The 19,887-nt window shown below is 35.5% G+C and overlaps 1 protein-coding gene and 1 pseudogene across 2 annotated transcripts; one reads left to right on the top strand and one right to left on the bottom strand.

Moving 5' to 3' along the window:
- Window positions 1-140: 140 nt before the first annotated feature.
- Window positions 141-4,351, top strand: LOC136226146 (peroxidase P7-like; annotated as a pseudogene).
- Window positions 3,417-13,848, bottom strand: LOC136226144 (putative disease resistance protein RGA3). 2 transcript variants are annotated; one of them, XM_066014481.1, is made up of 4 exons: window positions 13,530-13,848; window positions 11,446-12,849; window positions 9,921-11,166; window positions 3,417-3,819 (listed from the first exon to the last, which is right to left on the bottom strand). In XM_066014481.1, the coding sequence occupies exons 2-3, from the start codon at window positions 12,422-12,424 to the stop codon at window positions 10,160-10,162; spliced, it is 1,986 nt and encodes a 661-aa protein (XP_065870553.1). In that variant the 5' UTR covers window positions 12,425-12,849; window positions 13,530-13,848; the 3' UTR covers window positions 3,417-3,819; window positions 9,921-10,159. The 2 variants fall into 2 exon arrangements, with proteins under 2 accessions (XP_065870553.1, XP_065870552.1); XM_066014480.1 differs by having other exon boundaries at window positions 9,921-12,849.
- Between the last annotated feature and the right edge of the window lie 6,039 nt (window positions 13,849-19,887).

Genomic DNA, 19,887 nt, shown 5'->3' with positions numbered 1-19,887 from the left:
ATGTATGTAATTTATCCCATTAATTGGAAATGATAGTATTATGAATTAATGAGCATTAGTACTATAAATTATGGAGAAGCTAATCTATGATGAATATCTTTCCATCTAAAATCAAGAGCTATATACTTTATTCATATAATATGGCCTTTTACAAAACTTTGTTGATCTTCTTCTTAGGTGCAGCTTTTGATGCCATGGCCCAGCTTTCACCCAATTATTACTCGACTAGTTGCCCGAAAGCAGAGTCTATAGTTCGTGCAGGAGTTGCAGAAGCTATGAAGAATGAAACCCGTAATGGGGCATCTTTACTCAGGATGCATTTCCATGACTGCTTTGTCCAGGTTTGTCTATCTTTTTCGGGTTAAATGCATCGTCGGTCCTTCACATTTTTCGGTAATAATAGAATGTTGACTGGGATAGATAGAGCAATCAACTTAAGGGTATGTTAGTGTCAGGTGTAATCAGGGGTGGAGATAAAGGGTCTAGAGAGGCCCGCACCCCTCGGCTGTCGGAACCACTTTTATTGTGGCTGGTTTTGGTCCCTCTGTTTCGATAAATTAAGGTTAGGGGTGATTAATTAGCTCGTTGAATTTATATTTAATTATAAAATCAAACTTTGATCAATATTTGATAAGGGATAAATTTCTCAAAATTTGTTCAAAACGATATAATCTTAACATGTATATCTAATAAAAAAAATGTTTTGGGGTCCTCAAAAGGACCCAATACCCCCCTAACATTTGTCTTTAGACGTGAATTATTCTAGGAGTCAATTCAAATTTTGGTATGTGATTGTAGTGCGTTCCAATATTAGAATTACTAAAAATTTGTCAAAATGTAATTTTATTGAAACAAAATAAAACTTAGAAATAAATTGAAATTGGGTGACTATAATCAAATATTACACGAAAATGGAGTCAGCCTGCGTAGCCAAAGACGATTACAGATTTCGAAAGCTGAAGGTGCAAATTTGCACCCCCAATATACCCTTTCAAGGTGGTTCCCCCTGGCCGAGGTGCTAGAGCACCCCTGGAGCTATCTCATGTCTCCGCCCCTGTCAACACTAGCATTGTGAGTGTCAAAATCCAAATGAACTAGTAGAAATCCGGCATCAAAGTAGCTCTGTTGTGCTCCGAACTACACTGGTCCGAAACCGCTCAGATACCAACACGTCAGCACCACTACTGACGTGTTAGATCCTTAGCAATTCGAGACTAGTGTAGTCCAGGACCAGAGTAGAAAATTTCCTAGAATCGACCCTCGAATATCCTCGTACCTCGTGACTCATGAGCTATATAGGACCCTATGTTGCTGTCAGGCCGATTTCCAATACCGGGGGCTCTTTTATAACCCTAGCCGGGATATGATAGTTGAATGACAGTCTGTACATTTAAAGTTTAAATAAGTGATTGTTTTTTTTTATGATTATTGATTTGAATTATAATGTAAATAGGGGTGTGACGGATCAATCTTGCTTGATGATAATGCAACATTTGTTGGAGAGAAAACAGCAGTTCCAAACATAAACTCATTGAGGGGATATTCTGTTATTGATGACATTAAAGGAAGCTTAGAAAGTGCATGTCCTGGTGTTGTTTCTTGTGCTGATACCGTCGCCTTAGCAGCTCGAGACTCGGTCGTTTTGGTAAGTTCCATTTAACTACAAACTTACTCAATTTTGAGATCTTTTATCGTATTCTGGGTAAGGCAGTAATCGAGCCGAGTTTTAATCTTTTCATACTCGGCTCAATAGAAAATAGACAACATCGAGTTCAAGCTCAAGTTTAACATTCTGTTTATGAACTATTCTCGAGCTACTCGTTTATTTGTTCACGAGTTTTGCTCTTGAGCAAGTCTCTAATTATTTCCATTTGTTCACGAGTAGCTCGAGATTCAGTCCTTTTTGTAAGTTCTATTTAACTAGAAACTTAATTTTGAGAACTCTTATTGTACTCTGGGTAAGGGTTGTAATCGCCGAGCCGAACCGAGCCAAGTTTTAACCTGCTCATGCTCGACTTGGTAGAAAATAGACGAGCTCGAGCTCAAGCAACATCTTACTTGTGAGTTGTTCGTTTATTTGTTCACAAGCTCGGTTCACGAACAAGTCGTTAATTATATTCATGAAATTTGGTCGAGAACAGCTTATTAATTATTTTCTTTCATATAAAACTACGTAGTTTTGAGATCTGTAAAACTAAAATTTCACACAAAGCTGTGTAGTTATACAGATCCTTCTTTATAAAAGTATTATTATCAAAAGAATAATCGAACCAACTTTGCTCATGAGCCTGTTCATGAACATTATAATCGAGCTTGTTCATGAACCTATAACGAACCTACTCATGAGCTTTCGAACTGAATTTCGTCATGGTAAAGCTAAGATCATATATGAATTCAACTCATAAGCGGTTTGACTTTTTACAGCCTTAATTCTGAGAGTACTACATTTGACCAGTTGAAAGAGGGTTGCATATCACTTTATAAAAGATGATTGTTGTTAAGAAATAAATATTTACAAGTGATATCAATTGATTGGTATACGGTGCATTACAGATGGGTGGACCTAATTGGGAGGTTAAGTTGGGAAGAAGAGATTCTCTTACAGCAAGTAAAGATCTTGCCAACAAATCCATACCTCCACCTTCTTCTGATCTTAAAGCTCTCACAACAAGTTTCTCCGTACAAGGTCTCTCTTTCAAGGACATGGTTGTTCTTTCAGGTAAACTCTTACCGTTATTACTTATGGTGGTCTCTCGTGATTTATGAGTATTAAATTGATAGTTTTTTTTTATGTTTTACATAAAAAAAAAATTTAGAGCCCAATACATAATTTTCATGAAATTTATAGCGTTTTCCGACGATCAGTTCAATCCTCTAAACCCGTCCCTCCTAATTCTGCTAAGCAAAAGAGAATAAGTAAATAATTTATTAGACTTATTCTTTTTAGGGTAAATAATTTATTGGTCCCTTCACTTTTACCTAACACATTGTTTAGCCCCCCCTATTTCGAAAAATACATTACAAGATCTCTATTTTTTGTCAATATTATATTTTGCATAAACAGACAAACAAAAAATAACAGAGTAACGTAGACCATTTTGTATCTATTATGGCTGCCCTAAAGCTAAGATATGTTCAGTTAAAAATTTAAAAGAATCATACAAAATGACCAAATGATTAATATTGACAAAAATAGGAACCATATAATATGTTTTCAAAATAGTAACAATATGTTAGATAAAAAGGTGAAGACCTATAAATTATTTACCCTTCTTTTTACATAAAACATAGTTTAGTCATCTATTTGGAAAAACACAGTATACTATCTCTAACTTTCGTTACCCTTAATTCTTTGGTCATTTTTTTTCTATTTTTTAGATTTTTAACCAAACATATTTTAGCTTTGAGGACAGACATATTACAATACAAAATAATCATATTACTCTGTTATTTCTGTCTGTCTGTTTACAAAATGAGCAATATTAAACCCCTCACTGGTTATATGGATTGCAGGTGCACATACCATAGGATTTTCAAGGTGCACATAATTTAGACGGCATATCTATGGTGATTTTGAGATTGATCCTTCTTATGCCAACTCTTTGAAGAAAATTTGCCCAATAAAAGGGAATGATGATGTTCTTGCATCTCTTGATTTTCTGAATCCACATCATTTTGATAATTCTTACTATACAAATCTGATCCACAAGAAAGGTCTTCTTCATTCAGATCAAGTTCTCTTTGATGACAATTCTGCGGATTCCCTTGTTCAATCTTATGCAAATGCTCCTCCTCTATTCTTCAAAGATTTTGCTGAAGCTATGGTTAAGATGAGCAACATTAAACCCCTCACCGGAAACCAAGGCGAAGTCAGGAAAAATTGCAGGAAAACCAATTAGAGATACCCAAGTTTGGGGTCTATTGAAATAAAGATCGTCGAACTTCACGTTTTTCGATAGAGTTACCGAACTTCACATTTGGTTTCAATAAAGTCATTGCGGCCAATTCATATATAGTCAATTGTATTTTGTGTCACGTCAACATTTCAGTGAGTTGTCGTATACAAATTGACTAAAATGACTTTATTGAAATCAAATGTGAAGTTCTATGGTTTTATTGAAAGAAAATAAAGTTCGGCGACCTTTATAAAATAGACCCTAAACTTTAATGGCAGTCGGTGTGAATTACCGGTGAGAAACCTAAATATTACGAATAAATAAATAGCTATTGTTTTGTATGAATATGGGAATCAAGGGTTAGGACTTGATTTGAAGATTTATGCTTCATTAATGTGTAATGGTATGCTGTTGTTTTTTTTACTTCTTCATGTGGAAACATTTGCTGTAATAATTGTATTGTGTTTAATTGTTCATTTGCTGATTGTCAAATAATTCTTGAAGCCCTAAATAGTGGTGGTAATTCGGATTGACACGTTATAATCGTGTTATGTTATTTACATGTTTCACATAGTCCCATGCAAGAGGTTTGGGTATCCGCCCTAGCTCGTCCTAGACTACATCCAACGGGCTGAGTGTGGACCAGAAAAAATGACATCTGGTATAAGTCTGTCTAAACTCGTCTATTTCTAGTCTAGACTTGGAATTTATAAAAATAGGATGGACCAACTGGCTCGTTTGTTATCATTACTTATTTATAAATTTTAAGATGGACTTATACTGGTTTGGCTTGGGATCTAATTTTCAAGTCTAACTGGCTTGGGATTTATTTATTTATTTATAAAGCTTGATTGACCCTTAAACTTTCAAAGTGTCCCGTAGCCTCCTCAACTTGCATAAAATGCCCAGTTAGCCCATTGAACTTGCATAAAATGTAATCAATTAATAACTCAATTGCAAAAAAGTAAGTTTAATGCGAAAAATCTTTTGCACGCATCTTAAAAAAAAGTAAAAACAACCAAGGTCGAGGCAATTCAGTTATAACATTTTAAGGCGTGTGGAATACATTTTCAGCATGAAACTTACTTTTTTACAATCGAGTGATTAATTGTTTACACTTTACACAAGTTCAGTGTTTAACTGAACATTTTATGCAAGTTGAGACGGCTATCGGAACACTTTGAAAGTTTCGGAACACTTTACACAAGTTCAGAGCCTGCCCTAGTGTGCAGCGGTTTTTCTTTTGTGTTTGCCCTAGTGTGCAAACTGATTTAGGGTTCCACCTTCTTCCGATTTACATATTTCCGGTCACCACCGAGTCTCACCTCCCAGCCCATCCGTCTACCCATCCCCAGATCGGCAGTTTCGCGGCGGTCCGGCATCATTCCGACCGGCGAGTGCACCGCACGCGCCACTTTAACTCCGACGAGCCTCCTCCACGCGCCGGCGCGTGACGGCGCGTCCGGCCACCTTCGGCCACCGATCCAACTCCGACCGACACCGTTGGCTTCGTCTCCCTCTGATCGGCCTCCCTGTCCACTTTATTTTGTGTTCCGGCAACTTTTGTTTTCGCACCCGTGAAGGTTGGTCCCTGTTTGTGTTTCTTTTTTGCTGAAATTTGTTGGTTTGTGTTTCTTCTTTGCTAAAATGGCTCAGGACAAGGATAAGAAAGTTGAATCTAGTAAGAATGTGGTTAGTAGCATTATGACAGTTTCTCCTAAGATTACTGATCATAAATTGATGGGTTCCAACTATTTAGACTGGTCTAAAACAATTAAGATTTATTTGCGTAGCATCAAAAAGACCTGTCACTTAACTGATGATCCTAAGACAGATGATGAGGATTGGATGGCAGATGATGCCTGTTTATTTGGGTATTAAGAACTCTATTGATGCGTCGATTATTGGTTTGGTTCGTCATTGTGAGTATGTCAGACAACTTATGGACTATCTGCAAAATATGTATGCTGGGAAGGATAATTTGTCTCGCTTATACGATACGTATAAATCTTTCTATACTACTGATCGCCAGGGTCAATCTGCTCAGGATTACTATATGCAGTTGAGGGAAATTTTTCAGCAGTTGAATGAATTACTGCCTTTGAGTACTGATATAAGAGTGTTGCAAGCTCAACGGGAACAAATGTTTGTTCTTCGCTATCTGTGTGGACTTGGTTCTGATTTTGAGGGTGTTACCTCCCAGATTCTCTCTAGTGCCACCATTCCTGATGCTGAGGAAGCTCTTAGCCGTGTTTTGCGAAGTGGGCTGGTTCTGTCACCCACTCCTGCTGTTCCTGCTTCCTGTGCTCTAGTTAGCCACAAGCCTTCATCTGACCGCTCTTATAAGGGTCCGACTAAGGGTGGTACTCGGGATACCAGATATCCAACTGAAGGGAACAGAGTCTTCCGGGACACCAGATATCCAACTGAAGGGAACAGAGTCTTTGAGTGCTATTACTGTCATGAGCCGGGTCATACCACGCGTACTTGTCCCAAACTTAAGGCAAAGGGGCAGCACAGGCACCGGTCTGCTCACATTGTCACTAGTGATGCTACATCCTCTGGCCCGACCTACACCCTTACTGCAGATGAGTATGCTAAGTATCAAGAATCATTAGCTCCTCAGCATTCTACTTCACCTATCACTGCTATTGCTGATTCATGTAATTCTAATAAGTGCCTCATTTCTTCGTCTACTTCAAAGTGGGTCATTGATTCTGGTGCAACAGACCATGTGACAGGTAATTCTGAATTGTTCACCTCTCATAATAAAAAATTTCCTTCACATGTTGCTTTAGCTGATGGTACACATTCCCCTGTCATTGGTTCTGGCACTATTAACCCAACTTCTTCTCTTTCCCTCTCCTCTGTTCTTAATGTGCCTGGATTTACATTCAATCTAATTTCTGTGAGTCAGCTTACTCGTTCACTTAATTGTTCTATCTCATTTTTCCCTGATCATTGCTTATTTCAGGATCTCATGACGAAGCAGATTATTGGTAGTGGACGGGAAGCTGGCGGTCTCTACGTCTTGGATACAAATGTTAGAAGACCGGTTGCTCTCTCTAGTGTATCCACACCTTTTGATGAACATTGTCGGTTGGGACATCCGTCTCTACCAGTGTTGAAGAAATTATGTCCTCAGTTTCAGGATTTGTCTAGTTTAGATTGTGAGTCGTGTCAGTTTGCTAAACATCACCGTTTGTTTTCCCCTCCCCGAGTCAATAAAAGGTCCAGTTTTCCGTTTGAATTAGTTCATTCTGATGTTTGGGGTCCTTGTTCCGTTGTGTCGAAACCTGGTTTCAGATATTTTGTTACTTTTGTGGATGATTATTCTCGAACTACTTGGTTATATTTAATGAAAAGTCGTTCTGAATTATTTACTCATTTTACTACTTTTTGTGCTGAGATTAAAACACAATTTAATGTTTCTGTTCATATACTCCGAAGTGACAATGCAAAAGAATACTTTTCTGGACAATTTCAGTCTTTCATGATCCAGAATGGTATTCTCCATCAATCTTCCTGCGTTGATACACCATCCCAAAATGGTGTTGCTGAACGCAAGAATCGTCATCTTCTTGAAACTACTAGAGCTCTTCTGTTTCAAACACGTGTTCCTAAACATTTTTGGGCTGATGCTGTCTCTACAACATGTTTTCTGATCAATCGTATGCCTTCTTCCGTGTTACAAGGTGAGACTCCGTATGGTACTCTCTTTCCTCATAAACCTGTGTTTCCTGTGTCACCTCGTATTTTTGGGTGTACTTGCTTTGTTCGAGATGTTCGTCCACAAGTCACTAAACTTGACCCCAAAGCCCTTAAATGTGTCTTCCTTGGATACTCTCGTCTTCAAAAAGGGTATCGTTGTTTTTCTCCTTCTCTTGATAAATATCTTGTATCTTCTGATGTCACGTTTATGGAACATCTTCCCTTCTTTCCCATGTCGTCTGATATCTCCACAGGTGATACTGATGTTGATGATAAGCTGGTCTATCACGTTCACCAGGTCTCGGATGGATGTCCCTCTAAGCCACCAATTACTCAGGTATATTCACGACGTGAGAGACCTCCTACTTCTGATCCAGTACCAATTTCTGCTCCGCCTTCAGATCCTGCTCCCGAGTCAAGCCAAACCACTGATGAACTTCCCATTGCCCTTCGTAAAGGTACAAGATCTTGCACCCATCCTATTTCTGCTTTTGTTTCCTATGAGCGCTTATCTTCTCCTTCACAGTCTTTTGTTGCTTCCCTTGACTCTACTACTACTCCTAAATCTGTATCTGAGGCGTTGTCCCATCCGGGTTGGCGCCACGCCATGATTGATGAAATGAATGCTTTGGATGCTAATGGTACTTGGGACTTGGTACATTTACCTGTTGGTAAGAAACCTGTTGGATGTCGTTGGGTATTCGCTGTGAAAGTTAACTCTGATGGTTCTGTTGCTCGACTAAAGGCTCGCCTTGTTGCAAAAGGCTTTGCTCAGACTTATGGGGTTGATTATTCTGACACCTTCTCCCCAGTGGCTAAAATGGGCTCTATTCGTCTCTTTATCTCCCTAGCTGCTCACTCTAATTGGCCCTTGCATCAGTTAGATATAAAAAATGCTTTCCTACATGGGGACCTTCAAGAAGAAGTTTACATGGAACAACCACCAGGGTTTGTTGCTCAGGGGGAGTATGGCAAAGTTTGTCGTCTCCGCAAATCTCTATATGGGTTGAAACAAAGTCCTCGAGCATGGTTTGGAAAGTTTAGTCAAGCAATTGAGATTTTTGGGATGAAGAAGTGTAAGTGTGATCACTCTGTTTTTTATAAACATTCTGCTTCAGGTATCATTCTCTTGGTCGTCTATGTAGACGATATTGTTATTATAGGCAGTGACATGTCAGGAATCTCGTCTTTGAAATCATTTCTCCATGGTCAATTTCATACCAAGGATCTATGAGCTTTGAAGTACTTCTTAGGAATTGAGGTGTCAAGGAGTAAGAAAGGAATTTTCCTGTCTCAAAGAAAATATGTTCTTGATTTGTTGTCCGAAACTGGAAAATCTGGAGCTAAGCCATGCAGTGCACCTATGACACCGAATGCGCATCTCACATCAGAAGGAGAGCCCTTTGAAGACCCTGGAAGATATAGGCGTTTGGTTGGAAAGTTAAACTATCTTACAGTGACTAGACCGGATATTGCCTATTCTGTCAGTGTTGTTAGCCAGTTTATGTCATCTCCCACTGTTGATCACTGGACTGCACTGGAACAGATCTTATGCTACTTAAAGGGAACTCCTGGCCGAGGCTTACTTTACAAGAATTATGGTCATACCCAGATTGAGTGTTTCTCTGATGCAGATTGGGCAGGAGACAAAGATGATAGGAGATCCACTACCGGTTATTGTGTCTTTGTTGGAGGTAATTTAATTTCTTGGAAGAGCAAGAAGCAACATGTTGTTTCTCGCTCCAGTGCAGAATCTGAATATCGAGCGATGTCTCAATCAGTGTGTGAGATTATGTGGATTCGTTATCTCCTCTCCGAACTTGGGTTCAACGTCACCACTCCGGCAAAATTATGGTGTGATAATCAAGCAGCTCTTCATATTGCTTCCAATCCTGTGTTCCATGAACGTACTAAGCACATTGAAATAGATTGTCACTTTGTTCGTGAAAAGCTAGAAGAAAACATCATTGCTACAGCCTATATTGGCACCAATGAACAGCTTGGAGACATTTTTACCAAAGCCTTAAATGGGGTTCGGGTAAATTACATCTGTAACAAGCTGGGCATGTCAAATATCTATGCTCCAGCTTGAGGGGGAGTGTAATGTATGTAATTGTATATAGATAATAGTTTAGGGACCTATTAGCATATTAGTTCAGGGACCTATTAGCATCTATACCACTTTGTATATAAATACCTAATGTTCCAATAATACATTATTGAGTTTTCCCAAACTACACCAATCAATCTTTTTAGACAAGTTAACCAAGCAAATGATGTATTAAGCCGAGAAAAAGATATAAAAACTGTTACCTTAATATATTGTAATATGCTGGATATGAGAAATCTTGTGCCACTCAGAGCCACTCTCCTCAGCACAACTTTCTGCAAGATATGGAGAACCATAAAAGAAAGCCTTTGAAGAGAGCAAAGGTTGCCCAACCATTCTGGCAAAGCTTCCACATCACTGAAATCCCATATAAACAATGATTTGAGAGAGGCGAGACGTTGAAGTTGATCCGAAAGAGAGGCTGAAGTGCCCCCACATATCTTTAATTCAGATAAGGGAATGCCACCAACTCCTCTGAGAAACCACCGATTTCGAGTAGCTTGAAGTTGACGAGCCTTTGTAGTATTTCCTCTGGAAAATTACTCAGTCTTGGACAATGTCTTATATTTAGCTTCATAAGAGAATTCACATTCCCTAAATCTTGGGAAACGTTTGTCAGTTTATCACAACGGCTTATCTCCAAGACTTGTAGAGAAGTGCAGGATCGTATCTCACTTGGAAGACGAGTTATTCCATGACAATAACTGATCTGCAAAGTTCTTAGAGACTGGAATCCATGGATTTCATCAAATATGTTACTCAGTTCTTCACAATCCCTGATATCCAAGCTTTCAAGTGAGGAAAGATACTTCATAGGAACTTTTGTTAACCAATGACATTCCCAAATTATCAATTCCTTAAGGCAAGGAAATACGACTATTTCGCTTCCCGGATCACCTCCTGATGGCTCCTTCCATTCTTCTAAACTCTCCATTGACATCATCTCGAACGATTTTAACGATGGAAACAGTGTCTGATCATTGCCATAGAACTCACTCACTATGTATTTGACATTATCCAATCCTCCTATACTAAGTACTTCAAGATAAGGAAGATGTCCAAGCCTTGGTAATTCTTTACAGCGGCTGCAGTCAATCAAATTCAGCTTCACCAAATTATTGAGTATGGTTGAAGAATTGCTTTCACTCCGAATTCTCATCATCCATAACCATGAGGGGAATCTTTCACCTAAATAATCCTTAATTTCTAAGCTTTTTATCGCTTCGTGAGGCTGGAGACCTTCCAACACTTCCTCATCGTTTCCGAAACTTTCTCTTCCATAAGTACTCCATACAAATTTCAAGGCTTCTAGTTTCGTTTTCTTCTGCAGATTTGCTTTCTCCGCTTCATCTTTATCTCTCACCTCTTCTAGATACTCTATTCTTAAACTCCCTCTTAAGTTGTTTAAGAATTCAAGCTCTTGAATGCTGCCTCCCCTATCAGGACCTACTGCAAAAAGTGGCAATGTTTCAAGACATGTTAACCTTCCCACCATGGATGGCATCTGGAAATCATAAGAAAAATGAATATGTCTTAAGCTCAACAGGTTGAACATTTTATTCTTAGGGAGCTCCGTGAGTGATATGCACTCCTCAAATCTCAAAGTTTGAAGATTGTAAAGCTTGGTGATAGATTCCGGCAATGCTTTCATATTTGTATGCGAGACATCAAGGTATCTCAAATGTTTCAACTTGCCTATTGAAGATGGAAACTCTTCAACATCATTACCTTTTAAAATTAGAGTCCGCAAACTTTTCAACTTCCATAAGCCAACAGAGAAAGCATTTTCTATGAATAAAGTACGCAATTTCTTAGCACCATCTGTTAGAAAAGGCGGTGTAGGCTTCCTACGAATGAGATTTGTGTGACGGATCTGAACTGAAGAAGTTACTAACATCATTGTTTCAGACTTGGAAATAGACAATGCAAGATCATGTATTAGATCATGCATTTTGCATTTACTAATATCACCGTAGTCGTTCCTCTCAATGTCTTGGAAAAATGAATTCAGAAGCAAGTAGCTGAAATATTCATTCCCTGTATCTACATTAGGTGTCCCAAGGAGTCCCTCAGCCATCCATAGCTGAATTAATTCTTCTTTTTCAACGAAGTAATCTTTTGGAAAAATTGAACAGATTGCAAAACATGGCTTCAAAGATGAAGGCAAGTGATCAAAACTTAACTTTAAAATAGACTCGATGTTATCCCTATTATCGGATGCATTAAAAGCAGTGCTGTTTCTAATTGATAACCAAGCTTCCTTGTCTTTTTTCAATGCCATTGTCCCACCCAGAACTTTAGCTGCTAATGGCACTCCTCTGCATTTCTCTGCAATCTCCTTTCCAATAGCCAACAAGTCCGAGTTAAGGGGAGCTGATATTCCCCCATGCCCGTATTGTACCTTTTTCTCAATTATAGACCAACAATCTTCATCAGACAAGATCCCCGGTTTATGTCGATATTCAATAGAAGTCTCAACCATGGATGCCACTTCCTCACTACGAGTTGTAACAACAATAGCATTTCCATTGACTCCACAAATTTTCATTAATGGCCTCTTCAAATCATCCCAGCCCCTAGCTGCATCATTCCACACGTCATCAAGAACAAGAATAAATTTTTTGCCCTGCAATGATATCTCAAGTTGGTTGAGTATTGCATCAATATTGGTCATTCCACTCATGTTCCCATCGAGCGCCTGCAACATTTCTCCTAAAATTCTATGCTCATCAAACTTATCTGAAACACACACCCATATTTTGACATCAAAATGCTTTCTTTCCAGTGACTTGTTCCCACACAAGTTTAGCTAACGCTGTCTTTCCAAGTCCCCATTCCCAATATGGGAATAATGGTAAGAACTCGTTGATCACAAGAGCCAGTCAACAGGTCTACAATTTTAGAGGCATCAATGTCCCTCCTCACAACTGGGTTGTCAAGAACTGAGTCTGTTTTGAACCTATTTCGAAGCATATCCACCGTGTTTCGTTGGATAAACTCAAACAGCAGGGCTTCAGTCTGAATATTTTGTAATGACTTAATCACTTCCTTAAGCTTATGCGCCATTTTGAGACGAAATCCAGCTTTCCTTACCGATTCAATGGCTTTCAAGTTCGAAGAGAACCTAATCACCTGTGTTGGAAAAGCAAAGTTTGTTTGTGATCACTCTTATCTATATCCGCAGAGAAGCAAAGTTAATCTAATCCAAATCTTGAACAAAGTTGGCCTATCTATATTGTTATAAGATTAAGATCGTCTAACGCGAATTAATTGAGCAATTGAAAATAAAAATAAGCAACACAACGAATTAACAAAGTGCCACCAATTCGTGCTTAAGTCCATGGAGAGAAGTTCTATTATCAAAGCAACTAAGAACAAGTTACATGAGCATTTATGAGAACTCACAATTCCAAATCCAAGAATTTTCCTAGAAATTGTATCCCAACTCTTTAGTATTATTCTTTTGCTCGTAGCTCAAACAAGTGCTTCCCAAGAATTTTCAATGAAACTATCAATACCAAACATAATCAATACACCAAACCTAGCACTTTGATACCACTTGTTAGGAACTAAATCTATTATTATTGTGATCGTATGCTTAATTTCCTGTTCTGCAAATCAAGCTTGTTATAATCAACAAACAATCCAATTCCTAACATATATTATCTCATTGCATTTAAAAGAAATTCAAGGATTAAGCAGCCAATTCGAAAAAAAATCATCAGTTGATAATCTTATGCCAAATTGATCAAAATATAATCCAAAGCATTCAACTAGTTGAGATTACAAAAGATGTCAAGATAATCTAGTACCTTGAGTCGCAGAGTTTCATAAGTCAACTCATCAAGCAAGTCTTCAGCTTCACAAGCTACATCTTTCAGTTTTTTCAGCCACTGCCTCACAGCTACCTTCGCTACTTGTTCGCATCTAGCGATTCTCGGAGCTTGTTCAGCTCCTTATCAAATCCCCAAACGAATTTCAATTCTTCAGTTATGAGTAGAATCAACTTGTTCAGTGCTGCCTCCCCAAAGTAAGTAAGAACTGCTTCAGCCATTAATGATTAGATTGGAGAAACCTGTTCAAAATCTGAGAGAAAAGAGAGATTTAAGAGCAGGAGCCATTACTGTATGAATTAACTGTTCAGAATCAATTCTCAACGATAAAGATTCGTCGGAGTTGCCAAATGGGTCGCACTTGGATTCAAATTTAATTTGGGCTGGGCTGAGGCCTGATTTTCCCTATTTCTTACCCACCATCTAGGCAGTACTAGGCATGTTCTTGGGCCTGGGTATTCACCCGGTCCGTCCAAATCTGCATCCTATGAATCGGGTCTGGACCGAAAAAAAAAAGGGTTGGTTACATAAAACTCACAATTGATCAAAATAAATACATATCTCTCACATCATTGAGTTTAATTCTTATTATATCAAATAACTTAAATATATATTGAAAATGTCAAGTGCATCTTGTGAATGAAAACAAAACTGCATCACTCCCACTCATTTGCACATCGGAATTTTTTTTTTGTTTTTCTAATATCCATGATTTAAATAGCAATCACAATACTTCTTGAACTTCTGGTTTTGCATACTCAAAAAAAAAATCATGAAACTCTATAACTCTTCTAAATTTCCATTTCATATTGTAAATTCTGATGAACAATATAATTTTCGGGTATATTATCATGTTATTTTTCTCAGAACGACAACAAAAACAATAGTAATTGTTCACTTCAACATTATTTTTTTCTGAATATCAATTTATATCCGCATTCTTTTGTCATTCTATTCCAAATTCTAGTATTTCTACCAAATTAAATATTATTGTTCAGATATATAGAATCATGACTTGCCATTTTTTAATGTTAAGGCTTTGAGTTCCGGATTCCATAATTCGGTGGGAGAAAAAAATAACTAAAGAAGACAAAGAAAAAGTTAATACTCTGTGAATAAAACTGAAATAGATACTGAAGGGTATATTTATTATGGAAGAGTTATGACTGTTAATTGACAACAGGAAGAAGAAAGAATAATGGAGAGTAGTCTTTAGTCCAAACTATCTTATGGCTTGTTTCTTTCTTTTCGTTGTTTCCGGAATGTAAGGAAAGAGATGAAAGAAAGCAGTTGTTGAACCCTATAATATAGGCTTAACTGCTAGATTTGACAAAAACAAAATAAACTAAGAGTGATTTGATAGAAATAAGAATGAGATTTGAATTAATTGTAAATTTTTATTAATACTTGATGTCTAATGTAATTTTCTCAAAAAAAAAATAACATTCAGTTTGGCCCGATTCTAGACCTACTTAAATCGGCCTATTTCTATCGGGTCAAATACATGAAGATCATAATTAAGTATAAAATTATAATTAAGTCATATCACCAAACTTAATTTTTAATAGGGTAAATTCCAAAAAAAACCCATGTGGTTTCATGTTCTTCCAAAAAAACCCTTGTGGTTTGTTTTTACCAAAAAAAAACCCCTGTGGTTTACGCCGTTACCCGAAAAACGGAAAATGGTTTAACACTGTTAAAAAGCTGACGTAGCACAGGGGTAAAATTGAAAAATCGAATTTTTTTTTTTTTTCCATCTCTCTCATCCTTCATCTTCTTCCTTCTTCCTTTTCTTCTTCCTCCTTGTTCTTCTTCTGTAAAAAAAATGGGCGCCGGTGATTGTGTTGCGCATTTTAGTAGAAACAGAGGGGTTGCGGTGGTGGTTTTTTTGTGATATAATTGATTTATGACATTCTTTAGCTCAGTCTGCTAGTGGTTTTATTGCTCTGGTAATTTTATTTTTTTAATCTCTCTCTCTCTCTCTCTTTCTCTCTGAAATTCGTGTTTGGCTACTGAGAAAACGGAGGAAAATGAGTTTTGATTTTCTTTGTGAAATTGATTAAAGACATTCTTATAGCTCAGTCTGCTAGTGGTTTTATTCGCTCTGTTTTTCTCTCTCTCTCTCTGAAATTCCTGTTTGGTTATTGAGAAAACGGAGGAAAATGAGGGGAAATGAGTTTTGATTTTCTTTGTGAAATTGATTTAAAACACTCTTATAGCTCAGTTTGCTAGTGGTTCTATTAGGTCTGGTTTTTTTTTAATCTCTCTCTCCCTCTTTTTCTCTGAAATTTCTGTTTGGTTGCTGAGAAAGTGGAGGAAAATGAAAGAAAACGTCTGTTTTTATGTATTGTGAAATGGATTTAAATTAAAACATTCTCATAGTTCAGTCTGTTAGTTGAAGATTTTATATATTTAAATTAAATTATCATGAATGCTCAAATGTATTTCATACTTGAATGATTTTGTGATTATTTACTCTCTTTTCTCTCTCTCTGGAAATCTGGAACCGAAGAAATCTGGAGATTATCTGGAAATTTCCAGATTTCGGAAATTTCCAGATTTCTTCGAGTATCGGAAATAAAAAAAATACAAGAAAAAGAAGAAGAAGGAGGAGGAGGAAGAAGAAAAAGGAAGAAGAAGGAGAGAAGAGGGGAAGAAGAAGGAGAAGGAGAGAAGAAGAAGAAGAAGAAGAAGAAGAAGAAGAAGAAGTAGGAGGAAGAAGGAAGAAGAAGGAGGAGAGAGAGAGGAAAAAAATAAAAAAAAAATTGATTTTCCAATTTTACCCTTGTGCCACGTCAGCTTTTTTAACGGTGTTAAGCCATTTTCCGTTTTTTGGGTAACGGCGTAAACCACAGGGGTTTTTTTTGATAAAAACAAACCACAAGGATTTTTTTGGAAGAACATGAAACCACATAGGTTTTTTTTGGAATTTACCCTTTTTAATATATCATTATTCTCCATATATTATGATTTTATACTATAATTTAAAAATTCTAGACTCCAATTCATAAATTATAAAGCCTAGAAAATATATTCTAAACTTCTAATTTATAAATTCTAATCCTTAAAATATATTAAAAGTAATGATTTTACTAATTTCACATAATTCAAAATGATGACTCGACATGGTTGTAAATAGTTTTTAAAAGATGAATTTGTGTGTAATTCTCTCATTTCTATATGACTTAGTTTATACTTATAATATTCATATATTTGACCCTTTAAAATAAGATGAATAAATTTGGCCCAACTTTTATATATATATAAAAGATACAATAAGGGATATTTTTCTGTTTAAATATCTTTAGTTAATAAAATTTACTGTATTTATTGAAAATAATACATTCCGACTAATAAAAAATTTAAAAGATAAATATATACCACTTCATTGGTGAGATAATTGATGTTAAAATATAAATATATATACAAATACTATCAATAATTATTTGATTGAATATATTGTGTAGAAACACAACAAAGTAATTTATTACTCCATCTGTTTCATATTACATGACTTTTTAGAGAGTTATACATAAATTAAGGATATTAAAATAAAGACATTGTTGCCCTTATTTATTGATTCTAATATTTATTTATTCTATAATAAGTCCATTATGCTAATTAATTTTCGTAAACCCGTGTTTTATAGTAGAAAAAATGATGACTTAATGTGTACTGATCATATAAAATGACATGTAATATGAAATAAAAATGAATCTCTAGAAAGACATGTAATACGAAACGGAGGTAGTAGCTCACCGCGTGGGCTTTTCGTAGGGACCCGCGCGCTATACTAAAAGCAAGAGAAATGTCGGAAGTCATAATTATTTAATATTGTATAAAAAATGTCATTAGTAACAAAAATAAAAAGGAAAAGGTATAAAAATACTCATATCATTTATAACCAGGAATATTTTTATCTCTAATATCTAAAATGATGCAATTTTATCCATGAAGTTGACAGCCAAAATCAATTTGGGACAATTTCACACATAATTATAAAACACAAGTGGTTTTTTCTTTATCCTGTGCGAATTGAATATCAATTGATTCTAAAAAAAATTAATACTTTTTATAATTTAATAATAGAATTGGAGATCAATATTTTTAAATTCGATGAAATATTTGAATTTTTTGTGTCAAACTTATACAAAATACAATTTTTTATTTTTTTATTTTTTTTTCACATCTAATCATATGGTTGTGATCTATTACTAATTAATGATAAAATGATATACATGTGAAGTGAAAATGACAATATTTATGATTGAGAAGACAGTTTAATAAATTATTTCTCAAATTGATCCAATTGATCAATGTTAGGGGTAAAATTTCTCTTGATTGCTAATGTCAATGGTAAAATTACATCATTTTAAATGTTAGGAATAAAATTGCTTTTAGTTATAAATGTTTAAAGTATTTCTGCACCTTATCCAAGATAAAATGTTGGGAATGTAATTAAATACTTTAATACATTTTGTTGCTTACCATGAAAAAATATTTTCAACAACCCTTGAAAGAAACTCTTCTCTATATTTAAATTTATATTTTTCCTAACCACTCTTCAATTAATAGAAACATCCATTAGCTCATAAAATTACAAATTAATTAAATATGTGAATTAGGAGATAGTTTCTTAATTAGAGGATTAATTAAATTATCTAAAGTAAACTATGTATACTTAAATGTAAACCAACCACAATAATAATATGCATATGGCCACTTAAGAGAATGTCATGATATATTAGGAAGAAATATTCCCTTCAAATTAGAGGTTAGCAAAAATAATCAATAGCGGAACGAACCGAATCGAACCAAACCGAATTGAAATTATAATTTGATCAAATTATTTATTTAGTTTGGTTTGTTCTAATTTTGAAAATAAAATAATTTGGTTATTAATTATCATTTCGGTTATTCTAAAAGAAATTCAATATAACTGAAAATCGAAACGAATTAGACATATAATATAAAATATATTTTGTATGTGTATATATAGTATTTATTTTATATTTTTATGATTTTACTTAGTTATTTAATATATTTACAATTAATATACTACTATTTTCTCATTCTTTTGTTTATTTTAATATTTATTATAATAATTGAACCGAACTGATAAAATTCAGTTTGGTTATATTCGATTATAAAACTTACTTTGGTTCGATTTGGTTTTAATTTTAAAGAAAATCGGTTAGATTAACCAATAGTTCGGTTTAAATTAGTAATCAAATCGATGCTCATTCCTATTTTTAAGTTCTAATAAAAATATCAAAATATTATTGCTTGCATCTTTTACATTTTATTGCGTAAAAGACAACCACAGTCATTGAAGTTTGTGATCCGTATATTTAATTATGACTCTTAAATTACAAAATTATACATTATATATCCGTTGAACTATAAATTTTTACTAACATAATGTTCTATTTTACTGTTGATCAAGTTAAAAATATCGATCACAGTTTCAAAATGAAAAAATCCAATGATTAAAGTTGTTTACAACCACATTTCTCGTAAAACCGTCATTTTAGATTTTCCAAATCAATATTTTGGAAGTTTCACTCCTTAAACAATCATTTTTTCTCTTTATCATACAAACGCTAAATGTCCTTCAAACCAAAAAGTTCAAGAATTAAAGTTTTTTAGAATAATATTTCCATAAACTCTGCAATGAAGAGTTACCTTATTCAAGTGGTCATTTTAATAAGCATTAAAAGAGGACATTATATTAGTAAGGCTTAATACATCATTCAGGGGCGGAAACAGGGAGGCCGGGCTCCTCTGGCCACCGGAACCACCATGGTCAGAAGTAGTTTCGGTCTCTCTGTCTCTACAAAATTTAAGGTGTTGTGGTATTCTGGTTCTCCTATTTCCAAGAAATTTAGATTGGGTGCTGAATTAGCATCCCAAAATTGGCTCAGGTCTTGTTAGGTTCTCTCTAAATCTAAAATTCCAATTTTTTTGGCCTGTTAGACTCCAAATTTCTAATTTTTTAGCCTGTTAGGCCCTCATTAAATCCAAATTTCTAATTGTTTTTTTGTCTGTTACGACCTTTTTAAACCTAACTTTCTAATTTTTTTGGCCCTCCCTAAATCCGATTTTTTTCTCTTAGACACTTTAGTAAAAAAAAAAATTTACACACCACGTATACAATCGGCCCCCCAACCGAACAATTCTGTATTTGCCACTGACATCATTTGTCCCATGGACTTTCAAAGTGTCTCCATTTGTGTAAAATGTAATCAATTGCTCATTTGGTTGCAAAAAAAAAAGTAAGTTATGTGAGAAAGGTGTGTTGCACGTGTCTTGAAAAAGTAAAACGACCAAGGTCGGG

Source organism: Euphorbia lathyris, chromosome 4, assembly GCF_963576675.1.
Source record: "Euphorbia lathyris chromosome 4, ddEupLath1.1, whole genome shotgun sequence".
NCBI classification, from domain to species: Eukaryota; Viridiplantae; Streptophyta; class Magnoliopsida; order Malpighiales; family Euphorbiaceae; genus Euphorbia; species Euphorbia lathyris.
Note: the sequence above shows the minus strand (reverse complement) of the source record. Positions and strands in the feature narration are given on the sequence as shown.